This window comes from Myotis daubentonii, chromosome 2, assembly GCF_963259705.1.
Source record: "Myotis daubentonii chromosome 2, mMyoDau2.1, whole genome shotgun sequence".
NCBI lineage: Eukaryota > Metazoa > Chordata > Mammalia > Chiroptera > Vespertilionidae > Myotis > Myotis daubentonii.
Window position 1 is genome coordinate 17,539,852 of NC_081841.1, and position 21,452 is coordinate 17,561,303.

The 21,452-nt window shown below is 45.4% G+C and overlaps 1 protein-coding gene across 7 annotated transcripts in view; it reads left to right on the forward strand.

Annotated features, from left to right (window-relative positions):
- ANKS1B (ankyrin repeat and sterile alpha motif domain containing 1B) overlaps positions 1–21,452 on the forward strand; it is an 827,013-nt gene that overhangs the window by 786,591 nt on the left and 18,970 nt on the right. For all 7 annotated transcript variants that reach the window (XM_059681894.1, XM_059681893.1, XM_059681896.1 and 4 more), the window contains 2 exons: positions 13,452–13,463; positions 14,379–14,465. In XM_059681894.1, the coding sequence (XP_059537877.1) occupies positions 13,452–13,463; positions 14,379–14,465 (99 nt within the window). The remainder of the gene's footprint in view (positions 1–13,451; positions 13,464–14,378; positions 14,466–21,452) is intronic.

Genomic DNA, 21,452 nt, shown 5'->3' on the forward strand with positions numbered 1-21,452 from the left:
ACCTATTATTTCAATTAAAACTATGCTGTAGTACACTAACATGTGTGAGATAGTAGTAATTCACTTCATTCTATAATATGGAATCACTTCTCTGTTCATTCAGGTTATCCAGTCTTTTTCCTCTTCGGACCATCTTGAGATTTTTTTAAATAGACTTTATTTTTTATAGCAGTTTTAGGTTAAGAAAATTTGAGCATAAAGCACAGAGAGTTATCATATATACACTCCTTCTACCCCTCCTCCTCACAGTTGCCCTCATTACTGATGTCTTGCATTGGTGTGGTGCATTTGTCACAATTATGAACCAATATTGATATGTTATTACTAACTAAAGTCTGTGGTTTACATTTGAGTTCACTCTTTATGTTATACAGTGTGTGGGTATGTCATACATGCATAATGTCATGTATCCAACATCATAATATCATACAGAAAATTTCACACCCTGCAAATCCCCTATGCTCCTGCTACTCATCTCTTTTCTCTCCTGCCCCCCCTAACCACTGACCTTTGTACTGTGTCTGTAGTTTTGCCTTTTCCAGAATCTCATAGTTGAAATTATACTGGCTTCTTTCACTTAACAATATGCTTTTAAGGTTCCTCCATGTCTTTTGTGACTTGATAGCTCATTTTTACTTTATCACTGAATAGTATTCATTGTATAGATATACCACAGTTTGTTTACTTATTGAAGGCCATCTCAGTGGCATCTGGGTTTTGGCAATTATGAATAGTACTGCTATAAACATGTGTATGCAGGTTTTCATCTTAAGATTATTTTTCTCCTAGATTCAAACTCTAAATAATGCTCCTCTTTTTTTTGCCTACTTATTAATTTATTTTATTTTTTTTAATTAAATCTTTATTGTTCAGATTATTACATTTGTTCCTCTTTTTTCCCCCCATAACTCCCCTCCTCCCAGTTCCCGCCCCACCCTCTGCTCTCACTCCCACCCACTGTCCTCATCCATAGGTGCACGATTTTTGTCCAGTCTCTTCCCGCATCTCCCACACCCCTTTCCCCCCCAAGAATAGTCAGTCCATTCCCTTTCTATGTCCCTGATTCTCTTATGATCACCAGATTATTCACTTGATTCTTAGATTCACTTGTTGATAGATGCATGTTTGTTGTTCATAATTTGTATCTTTACCTTTTTCTTCTTCTTCCTCTTCTTAAAGGATACCTTTCAGCATTTCATATAATACTGGTTTGGTGGTGATGAACTCCTTTAGCTTTTCCTTATCTGTGAAGTTCTTCATCTGACCTTCAGTTCTGAATGATAGCTTTGCTGGATAAAGTAATCTTGGTTGTAGGTTCTTGGTATTCATCACTTTGAATATTTCTTGCCATTCCCTTCTGGCCTGCAAAGTTTCTGTTGAGAAATCAGCTGACAGTCGTATGGGTATTCCCTTGTAGGTAACTGAGTTTCTTTCTCTTGCTGTTTTTAAGATTCTCTCTTTGTCTTTTGCTCTTGGCATTTTAATGATGATGTGTCTTGGTGTGGTCCTGTTTGGATTCCTTTTGTTTGGGGTTCTCTGTGCTTCCTGGACCTGTAAGTCTATTTCTTTCACCAGGTGGGGGAAGTTTTCTGTCATTATTTTTTCAAATAGGTTTTCAATATCTTGCTCTCTCTCATCTTCTGGTAACCCTATAATTCTGATGTTGGTACGCTTGAAGCTGTCCCAGAGGCTCCTTACACTATCTTCGTATTTTTGGATTCTTTTTTCATTTTGCTTTTCTGGTTGGGTGTTTTTTGCTTCTTCGCATTTCAAATCTTTGACTTGATTCTTGTGCTCCTCTGGTCTGCTGTTGGGAGTCTGTATAGTATTTGTTATTTCAGTCCGTGTATGCTTAATTTCTAGTTGGTTCTTTATTATAACATTGAGGGTCTCATTAGTTTTCTTGAGGATCTCACTACATTTATCGGCGGCTTCTAGACAGTTCTTAAGAGACCTTAAAAGTGTGGTTCTGAACTCAATATCCTCCATTGACAGTTTTGTCCTGTTTCTTTGTCTCTGCATTTTTTATGCTTTCTTGGTACACCCCCTAGTGGTCTTTGTGCGCAGTCTTGTTGTAGTTAAGCCTTGATTGATGTCGGCAATACCAGGGGTGATTTGACCTCCAGGCTAACTGGCTATGAGAATCCGCTGTGTCTGCAGTGGGAGAGCTTCTGTGCTGGATCTCTAGGGCGGGGCTAATCTAGCGTTTGCCTGAGGCTATCCGGCAAATGGCTCTGCGCAGGGCTTGGGCGGGGCGGGTCCCTGGGGATCTACAGGGCGGGCAGGAGCGAGCAGTTATGGCTGCTCTCAGTTCCGTCCCTAGGGGCTCTGCCTCACAGAGTCCCAGCAATGGCTGCAAACCTCGGAGAGAAAGCTGCCTTCGAGTTCCAACCGAAGCCAGACAGTCCCACTTCTCCCGTTTGAGTCTGGGTCCCTAGAGACTCGACCGGATCTGGAGCTCAGAGTCTGAAACTCCCTCCCAATTGAAAACAACAACCGCACCCTCCGCCACCAGCCCGCTCCGCGTGCGCACTCCGCACCTGAGTATTTCACTTCAGCACTGCGCCTCCTCTGAGTCTGGGTATGATATTCTCTTTCCTCCTAGTTGTAGAATTTCCACTCAGCCAGCCTTCCTTTGGTTCTGGATGATGTCCGTTCCGTCTTTAGTTGTTTTTCTGAAGTGGTTGTTCGAGGCAGCAATCTCTGGCGTTAACCTATGCCGCCATCTTGGTTTCTCCTCCAATGTGTCTCTCCTCAATAATGCTCCTCTTAAAATTATCTTCTGAACTGTGTCTTGCAAAGAAGAGTCAATAGGAACTTGCATTAACACCTGATAATTTTTTTTTAAGTAAAATTGCAATCTTTGCCTTCCCTTTTAGAGTTTCTTTAAAAGCCTAAGAGATTGGTTATGCCTTGATATTGAGGCACACTTTTAAGAAGAATGGTTTCTATGAATGATATATTTTGCCCCTTAATTGTACAATTGGCTGCTTCTTTCTTTTACCATGACAGCTTTGGAGACATTTACACATAAAATTAAAATCTAAAAACATTAAGATATTTATTTTAATCTGAACATAGTTGTTTAGTGATGCCTTTTATGTTACTGGTTGGGTTTTCCAGCTCAATTGGTGCTCGGAGACAGTCTTCATTTCTGAAAGGATTTCTGAGAGGAAGCGTCAGCTGTGGGACCCTGAATATGATGCCCTCTAATGTGTTCTCCAGATCACAGGACCTTCCCTCCGTCGCACCTCACCACCTCACACCATATAGGCAGACCTGGTTTTATTCCACTTCACAGATGTTGCATTTTTTGAGGGGTTTTTTTACAAATTGAAGGCAAGACCCTCCACCAACAAAAAGATCAGGATTCACTTTATTGTGGTGATCTGGAACTGAACCCAAAGTATCTCCAAGGTCTGCCTGTACAGTATAAGGTTACTCATGTCCGTGCCCCTTAGAAGGCAGGAACTGTGGATATTGTATCCCCTGAGCCTGCTGTATAATAACTATCTTATGAGGTGGTTGTGATGGTTCAATAAAGGAATGCCTGTAAGGGGGTCTCAAAACAAGTTGACCTCTTCCACCAAATGTTTGAGAAACAAATACGTTGATGGATAGATTTGCTTTGGATTACTTCATTTGTTTTTCTCCAACTATAATGCCAGTGTCCCAGTCATTGCTTTGGTTTTCTTCCTACACAACTTATAAGGGAGTATTCAAAACTTATTTCCAGTTGTTAGAGGCCATTGCCAAAAGGGGGAAAAATGAAGAGAAATTGTAGATACTTAGTGTATGTAATTTTGCAGTTCTATACTTTGAGGTGGTAATTTGTCCTTAAATCAATTGGGAGTTGCCTCTTTTAAATAATGTGTCTACAGAACTGAACTTTACAAAGCAGTAAGTTCATTGCTTTGGCCTTTCAGCACCTCTTTGGTATGAATAGCTCCCACTTCTAAGATTCCAAGAGGCACAATGTTCAGTGAAAGGAGGGATTTGCTGTGGCCAGAGGACGTTCTATTCCATTTTGCTTCCTGAGACTTACATATACCCCAACCCCCAGCCCTAAATTTTGCCCCAGGGCTTAATTGTCACTAATATGCAGGACTCTATCACTTCCCTCATTAAATATGTTATTAGGAAACATCTGCTTCTGTAAGAGGTAGGCCATGGTATTTCATGTAATACTCTCTGAAACATGACATTCTCTGATCCCATAGTTGATGGTTAGTGTTGTTCACAGGTATTTGTACTCAAGGAAATTTCTCTCTTAAAAAAGAAAGAAAAAGAAATACCTATTTTTAATGCAATAAAGTAGAAATCTGCCTTCCTGGTGTAAGGAAGGAAATATTTTAAAATTATTTTAAAGTCAGGAATAAACAAATCTCCCAGGGGATTTCGGTTTTAGAACCATTATTTCCCAACGGGCTTAGTTTTACCATAGTTCAGATTTCTTGTTGACTCTGTTCCCCTTATATGATTTTTAAACTTTCTGGAAGCAATTCTAGAGTTGAATTTTCCAGTATATAGATTTCCAAATAGCTGTCTGTGCTGTAGTTGAAGTGTGAAGAATCTTTCTTTTCTTTTCTTTTTAAGACTTTTTTTCTATGCTTATAAGGAAACTAATGGTGGAGAATGGATTGGAAAGCTTGAAAAAAAGTTAACTTTTAGAATTAGATGAAATGTTAAAGTAAGACCCCTTTTTCTTAGAAGAGATTCAAATTAAAGTTGTGTCCAGTTCTTCTGTCCTTATACAAACCCCTCAAATCCCTTCTATGAGGAATTGTCATTTTTAGAAATAATTTCAGGGACTACTTCTTAGGAACCAGCTGGGAAAAACTTATAAACAACGTTTTTTAAAGTCTCTGTTGCCCAAGTTTCCAGGAAGAATCAAATATTTTATCTTTCACTCTCTCCCAAATACTACACAAGTCAGGTGAATACAGATCTAAGCCCACAGATGTGTGTGTGTGTGTGCGCACGCGCGCGAGCATTAAAATAACACTACACATAAAGACACATCCACACTTCTAACTCTTCTAACTCTTTATTGCTGAGCTTTGGTTATGTGTACTTTTTGCTCTTCATATCCTAGTTCTTTCTTTTTTATTTTTGTTTTTATTGCTCTTATTAATGACTTTTCTCCCATATAATTCCCACTCCTGTCTTTAATTCCCACTTGTCTTAAACTCTCTTTCTGGATGTGTTGAGTCAGTTGTCATTGGTCCAGGTGTATTGCTCTGCTGAATGTTCATTGTTGCAACCACCATTTCCCTGCCATCCTAGCTTGTAGCACAGAGATTATTCAGTTACGCTCACAGATTTTTATTTGACTTGTGTTTTCTTTCACCAGTGGGGTGCTGTGCTTTAGAAAGCTAAGTGAACACGTTCATTCTCAGAATGACAGTAGTAGCTAAAATCTGTTGGTGTTCACTCATGCCAAGCACTGAATTATGTAATCCTCACAACAGCTCTATAAAGTAGATGCTCTATTACAGGCGTGGGCAAACTACGGCCCGTTTGAAATGAATAAAACAAACAAAAAAAAAAGACCGTACCCTTTTATGTAATGATGTTTACTTTGAATTTATATTAGTTCACACAAACACTCCATCCATGCTTTTGTTCCGGCCCTCCGGTCCAGTTTAAGAACCCATTGTGGCCCTCGAGTCAAAAAGTTTGCCCACCCCTGCTCTATTAACATACCCATTTTACAGATGAAGTAACTAAGGCAGAGAGGTTAAATACCTAGCCACACAGCTCAGAAGGGGTGGAGCTTAGACAGGAAACCAAACATGCCATCCTGATTCACTGCACTACAGTGCCTCCTGGAGGAAGGAGCTTATCAGTGGGTCCCTTTTTAAATTCAAGATGATCACACACACACACACACACACACACACACACACACACACACACACACATTCTTTAGTTGTACTTACAAGTGATGGGTTGAAAAGTCAGTGGGGTTTTTTCCCCACATATATACAATTGGCTTTTTTAACTTTAAAAAATCATCAATTTTTAAAACTTTACATTTTCTAATTACAAAAGCAATACATGGTCACTATTACCCAATTTTAAAGTAGAGATACAGAAAGGAGAAATAAAAACCACTGTAAATGTACCACTGAGAGGTGGTAAACACCTTGTTCACATGTAAATCCCCAGACCGATTATTTATGCATTTGTAGGCATCACTTTTCTACAAAAAAAATAGAAATACTCTGTGTGTTGTTTTATAATCTATTTTTAAACACAACAATATAATTTGAAGTATTTTTATTTTAATAAATATTCATCCCCAATATTACTTGTGGTCGCTGGTCAGTATTCCAGTTTATCACTGAACCAAACTTATTTAACCAGTTCTTCTCGTTAGGTCATTTCCCATTTTTTCAAATTGTAGCCAATACTGTGGGTAATGTCCCCATACCTAACTCTTTCAAAACTGGTCTGATTATGTCCTTAGAATAAGCCACTAAATGTAGAATAGCTGGTTCAGCGGGTATACACATCCGGAGACTGGGTAAGAGTTGCCAGGTTGCCTTCCAAAAAGCTTGTCCCAGTTCAGACCCCCAGAAGCAGGACCTGGAAACGTGTTGACGTTTGCTTGTCACATGTCACAGGGGCGAACACTTAATATCTCAGATGTGCTCCTGGGGAGGGAGAGCGGGGGAACTTTCATGGGAAAACTGTACGTCTTCAGCATGACCCCTGGGCTTATGGGCTCTGTCTGACCGACATCTATCCTAGACGTAATTCTACAGTCTGTCTTTATGAAGAACATTTTATACTTTCACAGCCCTTGAGAGATCGTGGAAGAATTCAATAACTCTTAATTGCTCTGAAGACCGAGAGCTGCAGTTGAGTGCTAACTAAGGGTTTTTGGAAATCACTTGTCAAGTGGAGAATAGTGTGTTTTGGTAAATTAACTTCTCTCTGACTTAATGTAGGATGCAGTTTACCTGCACAGCAGCAGCGAGCGGGTCTGACAGTGACTTCCCATCAAACTCATCAACTGCATTTTTAGAGCAGAAGTTCTCAAAGTGTGGTCCCCAGACTAACGGCATCTGGAAACGCGTTAGAAATACAGGATCCGCTCGGCCAGAGTGGCTTAGTTGGTTGAGAGTTGTCCCATGCACCAGGAGGTTGCTGGTTCCATTCCATGTCAGGGTTGGATTCCTGGTCAGGGCATATGCCCGGGTTGATGGTTTGATCCCCAGTAGGGGCCTTGCAGGGCACACCCAATCAATGTTTTCATCTCTCCTTCTCTGAAATCAATAAAAACATATTTCTAGCCCTAACTAGTTTTGCTCAGTGGGTAGAGTGTCAGCCTGTGGACTAACGGGTCTCAGGTTTTATTCTGGTCAAGGGACATACCTCGGTTTCAGGCCATAGGAACCCTGATACAAAGGCTGGGCGAACACGGCCCCGGTCAGGGCACATGTAGGAGGCAGCCAATCGATGTGTCTCTCTCGCATCGAAGTTTGTGTCTCTCCCCCTCTCTACCACTCTATAAAATTCAATGGAAAAATATTCTCAGGTGAGTATCAACAACAAAAAATACCAACTATAATAATAAAAGCATAATATACTAATTAGACCGGACGAGCTACCGGACAAAGCCACCGCAGCAGGGGCCAAGGCAGAGGCAGCCACTGTGGCTGCAGGGGCCAAGCCCCTTGCACAAATTTCATGCATCATTTTTTTAATAAATAGACTAGAGGCCCGGTGCACAAAATTCATGCACAGGTAGGGTCCCTAGGCCTGGCCGGCTATCAGGGCCGATCAGGGCCTTCCTTCCCCTGGCTGCCGGCTGGGGCCTTCCTTCCTTCTGCACCACCCCTGGTGGTCAGCACACATCATAGCAAGCGGTCAAACTCTTGGTCAGTCAAACTCCCAAGGGGACGATTTATATATTAGCCTTTTATTATATAGGATAGATAAATAGATAGATGAAAGAAAGAGAGGGGGGGAGGGAGAGAGAGAGAGAGAGAGAAAGAGAGAGAGAGAGAGAGAGAAGAAAAGAGAAAAGAAAAGAAAGAAAAGGGAAAGGGAAGGGAAGGGAAGGGAAGAATCTTAGGCCTTACCTCAGACTTACTGTCTGTCTGTTTGGGCTGCTGTAACAAAAATACCATACACAGGGAGAAATTTACTCCCCACAGCTCTGGAGGCTGGGAAGTCCAGGTCAGGGAGCTGGCAGATCAATGTCTGGTGAGAGCTCTCTTCCTGCTTCCTAGAGAGCGGTCTTTTCACTGCATCCTCAAATGGCAGGAGCAGCAGGGGAGCTCCGTGGGGAATCAGGAGGGCCCACCCGCATGTCTCGTCACCTCCCAAAGGCCCCACCTCCCAGGACTATCACATTGGGTGTTAGAATTCAACATGAATTTTGGTGAGACAACTATTCAGCCCATAGTCTGTTATTTACCGAGCCCTCCACGGGATTCAAAGGCACTGGAGAGATCGGGCACCACGGCCTTGGTCCACTGGGCACCCAGTGAGGCTGCTGATAGACAGGCTGCCCTGGGAGGATCCCTCTGCCACGGTGCCAGCAAACCAGCTGCAGGAAAGGAGACAGAGGCATGGCTCTGCGCTGTGCCAGATTTGGCCCGGATGTGAGTTCCTCTGGGGGACAGCAGCCGTGTCTAAGGCCGGAGGAGCAGTTCGCATGGCTGCTTGCCCACAGTCTGTTCATGTCACATGGTCTCCCACAGGCTCTGCATTCGCCCAGCCTCTGTATCAGAGTTCCTGTGGCCAGAAAAGCCCTTGAGAGGTCATTTAGCTGGTTTCCCAGACAAAGGAGACTGAGTCATGAGTGACAGGTAAATGCCCAAACTATCTCTAAGACAGCGGTCGCCAACCAATGGACCACTGGTGGTCCGTGAGGTCCGAAAGGTTGGCGACCGCTGCTCTAAGACCTCCCGAGGGAGAAGCTTCCCAGCTGCCCTCCCAGGAGGTCTTTCCTCATCTCAGCGCTCGCCATCGGAGCTGGATTTCTGTTGCGGAAATGAAGGCTTCTCTCCCGGAGGCTGGAAAATCACCAGATCTGTGGAGCGTTTGCCACCCCATAGGAATCTCCTGGTGTATCTTTAATCACATCTGTGGTTCTCCAAGTTCCTTCAAGGCCTCCGTGCCTGGCTCGGACACTGAGGTTCTCTGAGAGTTTGCTGAGCTCTGTGGAGGAGCTGGCACTGTGGTAACGTCGGCGTCGTGCTCATTACCATACATGAACTCATTTGCTCATTCATGTAACAGTCACGGATTTCAGCAGCTGGTACATGGAACCCTAGGAAACTGCTCCAAGTTAGCCATTTTTGACCCTTAAACATGGCAGTTTTGCCTGGCCGGTATGGATCCATGGATTGAGCGTCATCCCATATACCAAGAGGTCACCGGTTCAATTCAGCTTACACAAATAAATAAGGCTTAACCCTAGCCAGTTTGGCTCAGTGGATAGAGCATTGGCCTGTGGACCAAAAGGTCCTGGGTTCAATTCCAGTCAAGGGTACATACCTTGGTTGCAGGCTTCTCCCCGGCCCGGGCTCTGGTCAGGGCTCGTGCAGGAGGCAACCAATCGATGTGTTTCTCTCACATCGATATTTCTCTCTGTCTTTCCTTCTCTCTTCCACTCTTTCTAAATCTCCATGGGAAAATATCCATTGGGTGAGGATTAACCAAAAACAAACCACACAAAAAAACACACAAATAAGGCTTGGATTCTTAACATACACAGATGGGAGTGTGAACCCCCCAGCAAAGCTGCAGATAGATAGGCCCTAGAAACCGGTGTTGCCTGGCAGTGCGTGCTGTAACGTGAGCGGTGACCAGGTGCCGATGGGGATGCGTGGCCACCCCAGCACTGTCTGCCATTCACACGGGCCTGTCACAGCCTGCATCATCGGCACAGCACCCCAGCCTGCCTCCAGTGAGGAGACGGAGATTCTTGGCACCCTGGAAAGAAAAGGAAAGGGCCCTCCTTTATCTTTCCTTCTCTGTTCAGCTCCGCTGAGCAGATTACGTGGAATCTTTGTATCAGGACAGAAATCCCCGCTAATGCCTTCATTTCAGCCTGAGAGTGTGCCCTGACACGCTGACTGCCCCATCTCTCTACTCCCTTTCACGGACATTCGCTGTGTCCTTTGTCTGCTGCCACCGTTCTGAAGCGGCTCTTAATAAACTCAGCGACAAATTTTCTAGCTGCTAACGCCAGAGATTTCACCCAGGAGACCCCATAAAAGTAGCCGCTCCTCCGTGTGCCAGCCACTAAGCCAGGCTCAGATTTCTCGGCCTCTTCAGTCCTCAGGGCATCAGGCACTGTTCCCACCTCTGAAGGAATCTTCTTCTCGACTTCCGGCTCCCAGGCTGCTTCCAGCTCTGTTTCATGTGCTTTCATGGGCTCTTCTTCCTGCTGCAGCTGGTAAATATTCTCTTTCCTCACGGGTGGATCTCAGACCTCCTTTTGCTCACTCCCTCGGCTACCATCTCTTCAGCCATATCCTCTATGTGGGTATGTGGGTGGATTTCCAGATCTGATTCTTTTTTTATGTTTTTATTGACTTTAGAGAGAGAGGAAGGAGAGAGAGAGAGAGAGAGAGAGAGAGAGAGAGAGAGAGAGAGAGAATCAGTTGCCTTTCACACGCACCCTGACAAAGGATCAAACCTGCAACCTTAGTAAGATACGTGCCCTGACTGGGAATCGGACCGGCAACCCTTCGGTGCACGGGATGACACTCAACCAACTGAGCCACGTGGGCCAGGGCTCCAGATCTGATTCTGGTTTCTGATTTCCTCCTGATGATCAAACTGAGCACGTTCAAAAGGATTGTGTGCAAAAGCGAACTCCCCTCCAGTGTTCCTTATCCCAGCGAATGGCCTCTTTACCCGTGACGCCCTCTCGTTCTCTCACTCCGGGCGGATCAGTTAGCAGATCCTCTTGTTGCCTCCTCATTGGAACTGTGGCTCCCTGGTGCATGCTCCCGCGCCTCTACTTCATCCCGGCTGCTTAGGCTCTCTCGTTGGGTTCGTACCAGAGCTTCCTGCCTCCCTGCACTCAGCCTCTCCTTGTTCCTGTCCATCCAGCCATCAGAGCTATCTCTCTGCGACACAGATTTGACTGTCTCACTCCCTCCTTAGAAGCTGCCACTGGATCCTAGCTGAGCAGAGCAAGTCACAGTCTTCCAAACCTACTGCACCAGCATCATCTCCTACCGATTGCCCACAACCACCACATTCTTTCTTAGTTCCAGGCATATGTGTATGTGTATGTTGATTCTGCTGCTAAAACAGCCTCTTTTGCCACCTGGAAATTCCTACTTGTCATATATATATACATATATATATACATATATATATATATATATATGATTGATTTTAGAGAGAAAGAGAAAGGGAGAGAGAGATAGAAACATCAGTGATGGGGATGATCATTGATTGGATGCCTCCTGCACTCCCCCTACTGGAGATGGAGCCCACAACCCCAGACATGTGCCCTGACCTAGAATTGAACCTTGACCTGCTGGTTCATAGGTTTATGCTCAACCACTGAGCCATGCCAGCCCAGCTCCTATTTGTCTTTTAAGAGCCAGCTGGCAGGCAATTAGTGTTTGTTGAATGGATGAATGAATGAATGAATGAATGTCTTGCCCCACTCTCTTATGCAAACTGAGGCTTTGCCTGCTCAGTACTCTGTTGACACTTTGTTCATATCTCTGTCACATTAGTCAATACTTGTAGCCGTTCACTCTATCAGACCAGGCCAGGAATGTGCTGCTCTTCCTCTCCCTCTCCCAGGGCAACTTCATCCCCAGCCCTCTTTCCCACAAGCCCAGACACAGGCTCAGAATCCTTCTCAACACAGCCCTTCAGACAGCCCTTTTCAGCCAACTGCAACTAACACACAATTTGAGGTCTGTTTCATGTCCCCTGAAATAGATTCTAAGTTTTTCCAGAGCCCAATGAGCTGCCTAATATAACCACTAAATGAATGACAACTGGGTTTTTCTTGTTTTAATTTTTAATTTGGGAGGGGGTTTCTTAATTACTAAATAAATGTTGATATTTTAACCTTATGTGGTTAAATATTGTTTCATATTACCAATAGATCTGTTCAGGAGAATATGCCTGGTATTCAAGGCAAGAGATAGGCGAGGTGTTTCGTTGCAATCCATTGTTACTCTTTGCAAAAAATTCTTCACAAACTGCACATTCAGCCCACCAAACCCCTTCCCGTGCCTGCCATAGCCCTCTCTCTTTCCAGAGTTCAGCCCACCGCTTTTCCTTAAAATCAGCACACTGCACATCATTTCTCCTAGCCTGGCCTGTGATTTATCTTGCACATGTTTAAGAGTTGGTTGGATAAAGCATTAAAAAGGTAAAAATATCTAACCTTACATCCCAATTTCATGGTGTCTTTTCTTGGCAATCACAAAAGAAAATTGGTGAGTCTGGGTAATTTTAAAACTCGTTTAAAAGGCCCTCAAGTTCTGGCTGTGTTGCTCAGTAGTAAAGCACTGGAGGGTCTCGAGTTCTATTCCTGGTCAAGGACACATACCTGGGTTGCAGGTTTGATCCCCAGCCCCGGTCAGGGTATGTGAGGGAGGCAACCATTCCATGTGTCTGTCTCACACAGATGTTTCTCTCTCTCTCTCTCTCTCTCTCTCTCTCTCTCTCTCTCTCTCTCTCTCTCCCTCTCTCTCCCTCTCTCTCCCTCTCCCTTTTCCTTGTTTTCCTTCTCCCTCCCTCCCTTCCACTCTCTCTAAAAATCAATGGAAAAAAATTTTCTTCAGTTGAGGATTAACAACAACAAAAAAGCCCTTCAAAAGAGCTGCTTTTTCTATACTGTATGAAACACCTAATAAATACTAAGTAGCAATCCTCTTAGAAATCCATTATCTTTATCTTTGAAATGGGTATAGTAACTATCAAAAAGATGTGTCAAAATAACTAGGACAAAATCACTTTTGAGTGGCTCAAGTGAGAGAGGCAGTATAATTATCATATTGAGTTCAATGGCTATCATTCACACTACCCAACTAAAAGCTTCCTTTCATTCTGGCCCATTGTCAGAATTCACAAACAGAAAATTGGAAAGTACATGTAAACGAAAAAATCAAAAAAGTTCATATTGTCTCCCAACTCCCTCAATATACACAAGACGGCTGGTAGTGGACCGCTCACAGCGGAAGGTTCCTGCATGTCAGTCATAAGACTGTGCAATGCAACGAACAGAATGATGAGAAAACAGAAGACACGGAGAGACGGGTCTGTAAAGCCCGCAGCGTTCCTAAAATAACGGTTTCGCTGCGTCCACATAGAGCCATCAAGCCTCTTCTGTTTACTTTTTAATGAATGTATGCGGTTGGCGGATTACTGAAATGGTTTCCACTCACCTTTTTATGTGTTTTCTTTCCTGTTATGTTCCCACCTGTCTTGTCTGGAAAACGCATCAGGCTAACTGTCAGGTAGGTCCCTCTGGCTGTGGGATGTGATTGCTAGGGGAGTACCCATAGCGGGGAAGAAGTAAACAGACTGTCAGCGACCTGTGATGAGCGGTACAACCAAACGGAAGAGGCACATACTAAATTACGCAGAAACTTCTTGCAGACGCATGAAGCTGCAAGCTGCACCCTCTAAGTGTGTTTAGCCAGTGTGAGCATCTACCGTAAGAACTGGCCCTAAGAGAACGGAGCAGCTCTGAATGACAAAGTAGGTTACTTGGACCAGCCGGTTTTGCTCTGGCTCCGAGCACAGGCTGCACCCAGACGGCTTAGTTGTCACAGGCGGCATTACATCCTGTGTGGCCACAGTGATTCCGCTATAAATACACTATCAGCTGTCACGGATTTGGCCAGGGTCAAGAAAAATGCATAGCGATGTATTTTACATCCCTTTTTTAAGTGCGTATTTAGACAGACCTTGTGCCCTGAAGAAAGAGTGACTAGGGAAAAAGGAGAGGTGGTATATATTTTATTCATGCTAACCTCACCCTTGGAGATAAACCCGGCATGGTCTAATTCAAGTCAGAAGAATCGTCACTTGCAATCACCGTGGGAGGCAGTGCCATGCGTTTCTCCTTTAGGTGGGGATGGGGGGGAGTGAGTGTCCCTTCATCCACGTGACGCAGCAGAGCAAGCTCCTTCCAGAGCCTCAAGTGCAAGACAGACTCTGTATAAGCCCAAACCATAGCTAAGTCCAGGAGAAGGGAGACATAACATTTACATGAGAGTGCGTTTGGTGCATGCGTGTGTGTGTGTGTGTGTGTGTGTGTGTGTGTGTGTGTGTGTAGAGCTCATTTTTATCTTTCAAGAGAAAAAATTATGTGCTACAGTTGCCATGCAACACAAACTGCTCTAACCACTTTCTGATTTTAATTTCAGAAGTCCACCGAGCAAATGAAGAAGGTCCCTACTATTATTCTTTCAGTCTCATATAAAGGAGTCAAATTTATTGATGCAACAAATAAGGTGGGTACTGCACCTCTCTGTGGCTTAGATACCAGATACAGTCCTGAGTATGTGATCTAACATCCTCCGCTTCCCATCATGACCAATATGCCCCATGTTAATCACTCCCCACTCCCCGAACTTCATGCTCCCTAAACACAACTGCAGACACACTCACACGTGTATACAGAAGGGCACATTTCAGTTTGCGGACTTGTCCTAGGATTCCTATACATACTCTGCTTTCACGTGTCTATGGAGCCTTCTCTAATAGATTGTGGCCACTTATTATCTGGCTTGTCCCTTTGGATTTAGAGAACATTAGAACAGAAAAAAATGATGTATAGAATGAAGATGAAGCAATGTCATCCTCTTAGACATATGTCTTTCTATTTCTCTAGAGACATATGTCCTCTCATTTGATACATGTAATGAACACCTCACCAAGGAACACATTTTCTGACTTTGATATTTTATAAATGCGTTTAATTCTCAGCTGCTGAGATGGAAAAGAGAATTTCAGCTGTATTTTTTTCTTTATTTAATACTAGGGGCCCGGTGCACGAAATTCGTGCACTGGGGGGGGGGGAGTGTCCCTCAGCCCAGCCTGCCCCCTCTCACATACTGGGAGCCCTCAGGCATTGACCCCCATCACCCTCCAATTGCAGGATCGGCCCCTTGCCCAGGCCTGATGCCTCTGACAGAGGTGTCAGGCCTGGGCAGGGGACCCTCATTTCCCCCCATCACTGGTTCTGCCCCCAGCCCAGGCCTGATGCCTCTGGGACAGGCATCAGGCCTGGGCAGGGGACCCCCAGACCCCTCCGATTGCTGGCTCTGCCCCTTGCCCAGGCCTGATGCCTCGGCCAGAGGCATAGACCCCCATCACCCTCTGATCACCTGATCGGCCCCTTGCCCAGGCCTGACACCTCCGGGACCCCCATCTCCCCCCGATCACTGGCTCTGGTCCCCGCCCAGGCCTGAGGCCTCTGGCCCAGGAATCATGCCTGGGCAGGGGACCCCCATCTCCCTCTGATCGCTTGCTCCACCCCCCGCCCTAGCCTGACGCCTCTGACCCAGGCTTCAGGCTTGGGCAAGGGGACCATCATATCCCCCCAATCCCCGGCTCCGCCCCCCGCCCAGGCCTGACGCCTCAGCCAGAGGAGTTGACCCTCATCACCGTCCGATCACCAATCACCGGATCGGCCCCTTGACCAGGCCTGAGGCCTCCGGCAGAGGTGTCAGGCCTGGGCAGGGGACCCCCAGCTCCCCGCGGTTGCAGGCTCCGCCCCTGCCCAGGCCTAACGCCTCTGGCTGAGGCATCCATCTCGGGCAGCGGGGACCCGCAGCTGCAGCGGCCCCGCGATCGTGGGCTCCACTTTAGGCCCAGGCAAGGGACCCCTAGCTCCCGGGACTGCCAGCTTCGACTGTGTCCAGCTCCCATCGCTGGCTCCACCCCTACTTCCTGCTATCACTGGCCAGGGCGGCAAAGGCGCCTGATTCTCCAATCATGGCTGGGGGGCAGGGCAAAGGCGGCCCCAGGGCCGCCTTTGCCCTGCCCCCCAGCTCTTAGCTCCCCCCTGGGTTTCTGATCACTGTCAGTGGCAGGGGGCTTCTTCCTGCTTTCCCTTTCACCTCCCTGCATTGTGCCTACATATGCAAATTAACCACCATCTTGTTGGCAGTTAATTTGCATATAGCCCTGATTAGCCAATGAAAAGGGTATCGTCGTACGCCAATTACCATTTTTCTCTTTTATTAGTGTAGATTATTATTTTTTATTTCAGAGAGGAAGGGAGAGGGAGAGAAACATCAATGATGAGAGAGAATCATTGATCGGCTGCCTCCTGCAGGCCCCACACTGTGGAAACTTAATCGGAAACCCGGGCGTGTGCCCTGACTGGGAATTGAACCATGACCTCCTGGTTCATAGGTCGAAGCTCAACGATTGAGCCCCGCCGACTGGGCTGTGGTGTTTTCTTCAGAGACACAATCAGAAAAGAAAGCCAGACTGTGCTGGGCTCTGCGGGGACTTCGTACTCCCAGCGGGAAGAGTTGGGAGCCTTAGGTTTGAGTGCGGACAACTGGGTTGCATTTTACTTAAAAGGTGTTCTGCAGTTCCTTTCTTGGCGAAGATGACAGTGCCAGAAAGCTTGGATGTGAACACTGTCAGACTCCCTAAACGCAAAGTTGACTGGCTCCTTCTCACAAAACCCCCAATGTCCATGTGTTTTATTTCTACATCTTCCAACTGACGAAGTATAGAAGGAGGGGGAATGGGGTGATCCCCACTGGTGAATACCATTTGTTTTCTGGACTTCCCCACCCAGACCTCCCCCCTGGGAGCTGAAAGTCATGGAGCAGGTGAACGTATGGGTACCTTAGGGCCAGGGCAGCCAGATTCAGATACCAGGGGAAGTCCCATGGGCAGCGACCCTTGGGTGTCTACACTAAACCTGAGCATCTGAATCAACCCATTCAAAGTTTTCTTGATTTTTTTCTGTAATGAAGGAGATTGCCACATTAGCAGTCAGATATGCCCAAGCCCTCCAAATCTTAAGGAAACAACCTCCCAGGTTTAGAAACAGTTCTGAAAACCAAGCAGAAAGCGTATAACCCGGCATGATCATGCTGGCTGACAATCTCCAAGTCAATACGTGGAAAGTGAGTTTCAACTCTGCAATGTGTTGGTGACAGTCACTGTTGGTCAGATTACAATTGTGGAGACTTAATCAGAAAAATCCCAATTGATTTGCTTTTTTATTTCTGGGAAACATTTTTACTGGAGCATAAACTTGTGTTATCCCTTAAATGGTAGACAGTTGATTTTAAAAGTTCCCAAACTCACTGAAGATATCATTGCTACCGCTATGTCTAAATTTCAAGAACGGCTTTGGCATTTGGAGTTTTTTCTAACCTGAAGCAACTCTCCACCCCATTTGCATTTGAAAAACCATGAATAGCAATATATTTTCAGTGTGTGAGTTTGACACTGGCTTAGATGAACAACCTTAGCAAGCTTCAACCACCAATGATTAGGTAGATCTCTCCTCACAGATGACTACTCTTTGGAAGTATATGCACCAAGAAAAGAAAGTAACATATACTGCTGTTGAAAAAAAGGTATAAGCACCAAAAGACATGCAAAAGGTAATTTTGGGTGAATAGAGACACTAAAGAAGACACTAAATAAGTAAGTCCTCAGGGTGGTCCTCTGCATATTTTCAAATCTAGAGCAAAGGCAAAGTGCATATGCTGGTGATAGGTATAGCCGACCTCTTTATGACTATATGACTATGTGCCTAGATTTTTCCCTTTTTTTAATATTTTCTTTATTGATTTTGAGAGAGAGAGAGAGAGAGGGAGAGAGGGAGGAAGGGAGAGGGAGAGAGAAAAAAACATCAGTGTGATAGCAGAATATTGATAGGCTGCCTCCTACATGCACCCCCCCCCCGCCCCCCTGGGGATCAAGCCCACAACCCAGGCATATGCCCTGACCGGGAATCGAACCTTTTGGTGCATGGGACTGACACCCAACCAACTGAGCTACACAGGCCAGGGCTGTGCCTGGGTTTTTCAGTAATGTGGGGACATTGACCTCAACTGGCTATCCAGGGTCCCCCATCCCAGTGTCCTGCAATGTAGCTGATCTGCCCCAATCTGACAGCGGATTGGGAGAGAGCAGGGGACTCAGGACAATAGTCTAGGACCGTGGTCGGCAAACTGCAGCTCTCGAGCCACATGCGGCTCTTTGGCCCCTTGAGTGTGGCTCTTCCTAAGCCTTAGGAGTACTCTAGTTAATAACAATGTACCTACATATATAGTTTAAGTTTAAAAAATTTGGCTCTCAAAAGAAATTTCAATCGTTGTACTGTTGATATTTGGCTCTGTTGACTAATGAGTTTGCCAACCACTGCTCTAGGAGTTGCTGTGTGAGGACTAAAGTAGACAGGCAGTATTTGGAAGAGTAGAAAAAAGCAATGGTGCAATGCCACACTGGTGGGGTTTGACTGTAGAAGGCCGAGCAACACTACCTGCAACTAGGGCTGCAGGGCTGGTTTCAGAAGTCATGGAGGACCCACAATTGAAGGACCTTGACCCCTCAGGTTGTGGAGTGGAAGGAACTGTGCTCGGACACCTAGATGCTAGCAGTGTTTGCACTGGCATCTTTGTACGACACTCTGTTCCGTAGCAAATACCAACCTCTAATGCCCACAGCCGGGGAGGGGCAGGTACATAAACTCCAGAGTCCTGCTGTTGGTCTGTACCAGAGATTTCTCCCCTGGGAAGTGTTATCTTGGTGAGCACTTTGATTTGAAGAGAAGGACGTGGACATGTAGACATATTGGAAGACTTGGCATCTTTAGTTACTAGTGACCACTAGGCCTGTAATTAGGCTCAACCAGTCACACCTTAACATTTATATTTGATGTTTTCGTTGCCCTTTCTTCATAAACAGCCCTCTTGTAACGCATCTCTTTAATCCTGCCCTGGTACAGTCGAGGGGTTGGTTCAACCTGACCTGGACAAGTAGAGTGGTTAAGGGACTGTCCCGCAGTCACACAGCCAATTGATCTTGGAGGACTAAAACTTGACTTTCCCACCCCCTAGCCCAGTGGTTCTCAGCCTTGGCTGCACATTAGAATCACCTGGCAATCTTTTTAAAATCCTGATTTCTGGGCCTCATCCTCCGGAAATTCTATTTCTTTGTTATGGGGTGGAGCCACAACATTAGTAACAAAGAAACAGAATTTCCGGAGGATGGGGCCCAGAAATCAGGATTTTAAAAAGATTCCCAGGTGATTCTAATGTGCAGCCAAGGTTGAGAACCACTGCTTAGAACATGTGTAAGTGTGGGGGCTGAGCAATGTAAGAGTTCATTTTAAACTGAGGTGTGTCACCTGTCCCTCATGATGATGTCAGTGTTTCAGTAGTGAGATCCCAGGTCCTCACCACATTTTGGCACTGTGGATATATCAAGTTCTGCTAAAAAATACCTCCCTCGCCTGGCTGGCATGGCTCAGTGGTTGAGCGTCAACCTATGAACTAGGAGGTCAGGGTTCGATTCCGGTCAAGGGCACATGCCCGGGTTGTGGGCTCAATCCCCAGTAAGGGGAGTGCAGGAGGCAGCCAATCAATGATTCCCTCTCATCACTGATGTTTCTATCTCTCCCTCCCTCTCCCTCCCTCTCTGAAATCAATTTTAAAATTAAAAAAAAACAAAAAACAAATACCTCCCTACACAGGCCCAGGGCCACAATGCTGTCATACACCATTGAAAATCATCAAGCATGACATCTTATCATTTGGCAAGATTCAGGAAATTTAGTGCAATAAAAACCATGGGGCACTTTTCACTGTAATGCTTTCCCAAGAAGTTGACCCACTTTCTGCTGGTAAATGATCTCAAGAACACGAAATGGCCCTAACTGGTTTGGCTCAGACTGAAGGGTTGCAGGTTCGATTCTGGTCAAGGGCATGTACCTCAGTTGCAGGCTCAGTCCTCGGCCCAATCACTGGCTGGGTTGGGGTGCAAGGGGAAGGCAACCAATTGATGTGTCTCGCACATCGATGCTTCTCTCTCTGTGTCTCTCCCCCTCCCTTCCACTCTAAAAATCAATGGGAAAAATGTCCTTGGGTGAGGATTAACAAAAAAACAAACAAAACAAAAAAAAAACACCAAATGCCAATTTAGTTAACAGTTGGAGCCAGTGAATCCTGGACAGGTGAGACCAGATCCACCCAGACTTCTCGAGGTACTGACAGCCCCCAATTAAAATGATGGTAGAGGCTCTCAGCACCTGCCTCCATCGTACCTGTAGAGGCTTTGTAGATCTTACTATTTTTAAATTCATTTTAAGACTCACTCATTCCTAATTCATATTTCTACTCCAAGAAATGCTATCCAAATGCCAGAAGAGGCTCATGACCTCCCGTTTTGAAACTGTATATCTTGCAATAGAACGTTACTTGTTTATGGGATTCCAATTTCAATTTGAGTTATAGTTGACAGAGCACTGCATGTAATGTCAACAGACACGGCCCCGGTGAAGGATGTCTTAATTTAATTTTCTTTTATGTGTTAATTCTGTAATTGCTTCCCAGCGACACAGCTCAGGAGAGTGAGGGACATGAAGTCCTCGCTGGGGCTGCTGGCAGGGAAGGACATTTTGTACGTCTTTGTAGACATTGATGGGTATACATGGAACATTATATTGCCAACAGGTTATTTAAGACTGTGCAATTAAAACCCAATTAGGCTAACTAAAGTATTGAGGATTTTAGACCTATGACAACTGCAGAAAACATAAATGGGATATTACAAGATAAAAAAATGATTGCAAGATTATGTGAAAAAAAATTTGCTTTTTAAATACAGTGGGACCTTGACTTACAAGTTTAATTCGTTCCATGATGGAGCTCATAACTCAAATTACTCGTATGTCAAATCAAAAGTGAACGAGTGAGACACGTGATGCTGGGCTGATGTTGTGGTGTTCACTGTGACGTTCGCTGCGCCAACTAGCGGTGGGGTATCTGAAGCTGGCTCATAACCCGAATTTTAGCTCGCAACTCAAAGCAAAAAATCGGCCGAGAGACGGCTCGTATCTCGAAAAACTCATTAGTCGGGACGCTCGTAAGTCAAGGCCCCACTGTACATCTGTGTATCAAAAGAAGTTTCTAGCAGGGGTCTGCAGCCAAGGATGCTCCTTAGTCATCTCGTGCTTCAGGATAATGGTACTTACACCTTTCCTCACTCATCTCCCACCAGTGATCCTCAGAGGCAGGTTGGGATGAGGGTGCTGGCAGAGAGATGGCATAAAGAAATGCTACAGAGAGAAAAATGAAATTATGTTAACCCAGTGAGAGCTGGGTAGGGATGAGGGGCATCAAAATTATTTGAAAGAGCCCGGCCAGCGTGGCTCAGTGGTTGAGTGCTGACCTATGAACCAGGAGGTCACAGTTCAATTCCCAATCAGGACACATGCCCAGGTTGCAGGCTTGATCCCC